Below are 6338 nucleotides of genomic sequence, written 5' to 3' on the forward strand. Positions count from 1 at the left end.
GCCCATTATGTAGTTTTTAAGGTGTAGTGCAGGGAAATATGATCCGCCGTGAACACTGTGTATTTTATTTTGAAAATTAACCGGATGTTTTATTTTGTTTCTGTGCACGACTTCCTGCCCTGCACGATCTGCTCTGTGCTGAATTGCTGCGTTGTGCTCTGGCGTCCGGCAAAAATAGAAGTCCTGCGTATCTGTTGCGGAGGGCTCCAGAGCGCCACAGCTGTGACGGAGCCGGAACGCAGCACAGCCGCAGCCGGTGGAAACACACACATTGACTAGAATTGAAACGTATCGGCTCTGCTGCCATGCCGGAGCGCAGACGCAACCAACACGCATCTGGTGGAAATTGGCCGTCGGCTCTCCTCTGCTCTGCTGACTGCAGGATGCGCGTTCAGGCATGTCTGGGCTTGTGGCTTTGGACGGAGCACTGACGGGAGGGGAAGCAGGGGGTGGAGCTTAGAGGAGGTGCCGCTTTCAAATCTTGCTAGCTCTCCAACATGACAAACTATGGCTTTAACCTGAAGTTAATCTTAAGTTAACCTGTCTTTAAGTTAACTGTCTGTCCACATGAGGCAGCTGACATGTGTCTTTCAAATATGTGTCTTATTACACACCTCACACACACACACACACACACACACACACACACACACACACACACAGTTACAGCAGAAGGTCGGTCATCGTACGGGCCCCTGGAGCAGTTTGAGGGTTCAGTATTTGCTCCTCAGCAGTGCTCGGGGTTAAAGGTTAACTAACACCTCTCAGGTTGCCCAGTAACAGAGACATGTCTTCTTCCTGTGTGTCCACACTCAGGGCCGAGGAGGAGGAGGAGGAGGAGGAGGAGGAGGAGGAGGAGGAGGAGGAGGAGTTTGGGTCGTGGAGTTCGACCATCCAGGAGGAGCTGGTTTGGGGGTCGTCTCCTCTCAGAAGCAGCTGGTTTGTTCTCTCGACATGTTGAACCTCAGCAAACGTCACACACGCTGTCTGGTACCTGGTGATGCTGTCCTGTCGCCATGGGAACCAGATCTGAGGAGATACGGGCCGGGGAGAGTGATGGCCGCCGCACAACGCAAAGATGGTTTAGGAGGTTAGATAGTGTTGGTTTGTGATATTAAGTGATGCACTTTTTAAAACGTGTATTTACATGTTCATGTGTTTGAATCAGTTTGTTCCTGACAACACAACTGTTTCTGCTCGTTTTTTTGTCTTTGATATTTCATAACTTACTTTAACTGCATTTCATATTTTTCATTAATATTAAACTTTAAATTAGATTTTGTTCCATGATATACTTTTAATGCACATCTATATTCTAACGTTGTGACTGAAGTTTAAATCAGTTTCTTTATATTTCTCTCTTTCCTCTCGTTTGTTTTTCCTTCTTATCTTTAATATTTAACTTAATGTCAGTAGTTTTAGATAAAAGGAGATAATTAAATATATTATTATTAGATAATTATTAGCTCTTAATATAAAGTGTTGATGTGTCTCTGTCTCTGTCTCTGTGTGACGCACCAGCTGATGGTTTAGGGAGCGTTCAGGTGCTGATGTGGAACAGCTGTGTGTCTCTGGTCCCCTGCAGCCTGGTCTCGTCCATCTCGTCCCCTCAACATGACAGAATCGTCAGAGAGCTCCACGTCATGACCTTGGCCTCCGGACGGGGCAGCAGCTGGCTCTGTGCCCGCTCCTCCTCCTCCTGCTGTCAGCCTTCATCCTGCTGCTCCGTCTCAAACCTCCCGCCATGTTTCTGTCCACCCAGCTGTGCGTCCAGCTCTGGAGGACGGGACGGGCCTGAGAGGACGGAGGGAGACAAACAGCTGGACCTCAAAGATACAGATGTGAGGAGGAGCGACCCCGAGGTGCCCTCCTCCTCCTCCTCCTCCTCCTCCTCCTCTTCGTCTCTCTGTGAAGGTGGGAGCAGAGCGGTGAAGCTGAGGAGTAAACAGCAGCGTCCTCCCTGGAGGTACTGGAGACAAACCGGTCCAGAGCCTCAGCACACACAGCCAGGTGGGACACACACCAATCAGCTGATCAATAAATATGATGTCATCAGATTTAATTCACACGGTGAGGCTGCTCTGATGATAGCTGAGCTGTGTTTACGGATTAAGATGAGTTTAAACCTGAGTTGTTGGGGTCAAAGTCACATGATCACCTCAACACCACTGCTCTGATCATGGTGATCGGTTTCTGTATTGATCAGTTTCTGTATTGATCCGCAGGCAGCGCGGCGCAGAGGAGAACACCACAACCCGCCAGGTTCCCGTTCCCCGTTCCTCAGATCAGCGCCTCGCCCAATCACAGCTCTCTGTTTCAGTCACTTCCTGCTGCTAAAGGAAGACGAGCTGACATCAGAGATGTTTTAGGAACCAGCAGCTTCAAACCTCGACCGCCGGCTGGACTGCGACCGTTCTCTGGAGACGCCACTGTTTACACATGATGTCAGAGTACAGACAGGAAGTCTAGAAACTCTAGAAACTGGTATAAATACTTTATTTTAATAAACTGATGTGGCGTTGGTGCAGGTACAAACATCATAAAGATACAATATCTACATAATAAAACACTCAGTAAAAATATGGCGTCTCAGTGCAGCTGATTAAATAAATGTAAACTCTGAAAGCAGTGAAAAAACAGGCAATAAAAACACACAGCTTTAATACTGGTCAGTTCTGTTATTGGAGGTCAGAGGTCACCTGTTGGCTCAGGTGACAGCTCAGAGGTCAAAGGTGAGGCTGACACTCTCTCCCGCTCTGACGCTGACCAGCTGAGTCTGCTGGTTTAACTCCGGCATGCTGGCGGTGACGGCGTACGTCCCTGGAGAGACCTCGATGAAGAAATCTTCACCTGACGACGACACACGACCCTGAAGAGAGAGAGACGCTAATTTAGGAAAGGTCTTAAGCAGCCGACAGAGCCGAGGACAAGAGGAGTGGGAGCAGAGTGAAGTTCTCCTCGTGTCCAACAGAGGACGTTACTGAAGCTCAAAATCTGCATCTCTTGCAGCTGCAGCCTCTGAGGCTGAGACATGAAGCCAAACCCTGCAGTTCCTCTGACATCCACTAGAGTGCGTCCCCACAGAGCTCCCTGTTAACATGTCGTAATCAACATGTTAACAGCCTGGCACAAATAAAACAGCTTTGGTGGAACTGGTCTGATGATGGTGAGTTAACAGATTAATCAATACGCTGCGTCATCTTCTGATGTCATGTGATCACACCTGGACGTCTACAGTGAAGTACTCAGGCTTCTCTCTGTCCCTTCGTCCTTCTCTGACCGTTCATTATTTTACTCAAATGTTATTTGTGGTCACGTTTCATCAGTTTGTGACCACGAGCCTTAATGTCAGCTAACGAAACATCAACATATTACTGGCTCAGATCAGCTGTAGAGCGGTGTGATACACGCAGAGTTAAAAGTCTCAGTGCTGTTAAACTGTATCAGCACACAGGGACTAACTCCTGTCCAATCAGAGCGCTCGCTCTGACCTAACTGTATAAATCTAATTTTAATGTCACAACAGTCAAAAACAACACGTGACAGATCACAGACGAAGCAGCAGACTCTTCTTACTTTGCTGTGCGGAGCCTTGACGTGTTTCCTGTGTGACTGTGCAGCTGTCGTCGTCCTCACAGCTGGTCGGGAGTGAAACCTGGTCACATGGTTCCTCTCAGCGTGGCTAGGCTCAGAGCAGCGGCCAGACTCATAAAACCTCTGCAGATCACACACAGTCACAGGTTAGAGTCCAGGAGCCGCTCACACAGAGCACCTTATAGTCTGACTTCAGGTTTCCTTGGAAACAAAATCAGTGGCACAAAACACCCTCAAGTCTGCTCCTTAAGGTCTCCTTAAAACCTTTACTAAGGATTTAAGTTTTTCTCCTTATCTTGGTCTTATACTTAAGGAACTGCTCAAAGTTTGATGCACACAGAACCTCAGTGACTAACGTGAGGACAGAAACACAAAGTACCTCTGACTGTATCTGAACCACAACACGTCTAAATGCATCCTGAGCAGAGTGTTGATGACCCCATGATCCTGATGGACACGCTTCACCATGAGCAACTGATTCTGCACTTTAAATCTGACCTGAGGTCAGTTTATGAGTGTGACTGTCTGAGGCTCGATCACTCACCTCTCCAAAGCTGCTCCTGCAGCTGTGAACACAGACGGGCTGCAGGTTCAACAAGCACTGACCTTACACTGCTGAGTCGTCTGAGCCATCAACTCTGCGATGGTCCCAAAGACGTCGTCCAGCTCTGAGTGTGTCCTCTGTGGAGAGCACGAGACGTGAGACACAGCAGGTTTTAACTGAAGGTAGGGTTCATACAGAGAGGACATTTAGGACCTTCAGGCACCTTGACAGGGATCTGTGTGTCCTCGTCTGTGGTGGTGGAGGTCTGGAACGGTCCGGTGCTCGTCCAGTCGACGCTCCTCCTGCACGCTCGCTCCAGAACCTCCCGACCCAGACTGGCAGAGCGCCGCAGAGAAGACTCCAGCCACGCCTGGCTCGCCATCATCGACCTAATCTGAGGTGTCCTTCAGCTGAGACGAGGAAGACGCAGAGATATCAGACAGTTTTACCTCACAGTAAACACACACACACACACACACACACTTGACTGACAAAAAATTTGAAAAATAACAGTTTTAAATCAAACACGTCCAAACTTCTTATTAAACATGAAGATTCACAGTTTCATTATGACGTCAGACTGAACTATAGAGGGACCCTGAAGGCATCACCTTCACCTTCAGAGGATGAGACAGACGTTTCTCACTGTTTATGGACATTATAAAACCACATTAATCTTTTTATTGAGAAATTAAAGGGCAGATTAAGAGACTGTTCTTTATCTATCAGAGGAGGGGGCTGCAGTGTGACCCTCCCTGCTCCATAAATCACTTATTAGATTCTACATGTTTTAAAGTGAAAAGATGAAAAAAGTCCAATCAGTGTTTTTTCAGCATTGGCAGTATAAAAACAAAATCGGGGAGTGCAGCAAAATGCCGCCTACCTACTTTTGTTTATNCATCAACAGCTCCTCCCACAAGTCATCAACAGCCCCTCCCACAAGTCATCAACAGCCCCTCCTGTTGCAGAAGGCCACCTCAGTCTATTTAAACTAAAAGGGTTCCACCAATATGTCTACCCTACGAGGGGGAAAATTGGGCACCTCGGATCAACTCGCCAATCCGGCTCTGTGTGTCTAAACGCTCGCAGCTTGCCGGCAAAACGGCCCAACATTCACTGAACATCTGGCAGTGTAAAAGGAGCTAGAGAGTGTGAATGTGTGTATGTGTGTGAGAATGTGTGTGTGTGACTCAGTAGTGTAAAAGTGCTTTGAGTGGTCAGAAGACTAGAAAGGAGACATACCAGTGCAGCCACAATAAAAACATCAGTCTCTCCTCAGAGCCCCCCCCACCTCATAAATAATGAACAGTCCCTGACTGATGATAAATGAATAGTTGCGTCCTGTGAAACATGGAGACATGTAAAGTTCAGACATGTAAAGTTCAGAGCTCAGTAGAACATGCATATGTGACTCCTCCACATTCAGGTGTTTAAACAATGATCACATCATCTGACTGATTCAACAATCAAATATTACAAACACGTTACACACAGAACAACCAGTGCAAGTGAACGCAGCACTGACAACAACTAACAGCGCATGCGTGAGGATTATGGTAATTTACCCATACATGTCACATACATGTGATTATATGTATCTATGATATTACCTTCCTTCTCTCTCAGTGAACCTTCATCTCCTGTCGGACACTCAAACACCCAACAGGTCCGGCTTCCGCTGCTGACGTCACCTTCTGTTCCACAGCTCTCCGCGCGCTGCATCAACAAATCTGACCGGACGGATTAATAACGAGTTTACCTGCTGAGCGCGCGGACAGGTGGACAGGTGGGCGTGTCACCGACAGACACACGTTAATAAAGTCTTCAGAGTCACAGGTGTGTCGTCATCCATGTGTCCTCACGTTGTGTTGAAGCTCGTGAAGCTCAGCAGAGCTCGAGCTGTTTTCAACTGTCAGCACAGGAAGTCCTGCCTGTTAAGCCACGCCCCCTCAGACACAACTCACACACCCACAGTGACGTGTCTGTTCCATGTTTTTCTCCTCACTGACTTGGTCAATCCATGTGAAATTTGGCACAGTGGTAGAGGGTCATGGGAGGATGCCAATGAGGCAATATTACATCAATTGGCCAAAGGGGGGCGCTATAGCAACCCATTGAAATGTCAAACTGTGAATGGGCATATCTCATGCCCCGTATGTCGTAGAGACATGAAACTTTGCACAGAGATGCCTCTCCTCAT

At 47.8% G+C, this 6338-nt stretch overlaps 2 protein-coding genes across 3 annotated transcripts in view; one reads left to right on the forward strand and one right to left on the reverse strand.

Annotated features, from left to right (window-relative positions):
- The window catches only part of c20h11orf16 (chromosome 20 C11orf16 homolog), a 6335-nt gene extending 3884 nt beyond the window's left edge, over positions 1 to 2451 (forward strand). For both annotated transcript variants that reach the window (XM_050074289.1, XM_050074290.1), the window contains 3 exons: positions 817 to 1090; positions 1522 to 2010; positions 2226 to 2451. In XM_050074289.1, the coding sequence (XP_049930246.1) occupies positions 817 to 1090; positions 1522 to 2010; positions 2226 to 2443 (981 nt within the window). In that variant the 3' untranslated portion in view covers positions 2444 to 2451. The remainder of the gene's footprint in view (positions 1 to 816; positions 1091 to 1521; positions 2011 to 2225) is intronic.
- A 29-nt stretch (positions 2452 to 2480) lies between these two features.
- Positions 2481 to 6080, reverse strand: akip1 (A kinase (PRKA) interacting protein 1). The gene is made up of 5 exons (XM_050074294.1): positions 5749 to 6080; positions 4362 to 4548; positions 4201 to 4275; positions 3577 to 3717; positions 2481 to 2869 (listed from the first exon to the last, which is right to left on the reverse strand). Exons 2-5 carry the CDS (start codon positions 4521 to 4523, stop codon positions 2720 to 2722), a joined length of 528 nt encoding a protein of 175 aa, XP_049930251.1. The 5' UTR covers positions 4524 to 4548; positions 5749 to 6080; the 3' UTR covers positions 2481 to 2719.
- Positions 6081 to 6338: the final 258 nt, after the last annotated feature.

Source organism: Epinephelus moara, chromosome 20 (assembly GCF_006386435.1).
Source record: "Epinephelus moara isolate mb chromosome 20, YSFRI_EMoa_1.0, whole genome shotgun sequence".
NCBI lineage: Eukaryota > Metazoa > Chordata > Actinopteri > Perciformes > Serranidae > Epinephelus > Epinephelus moara.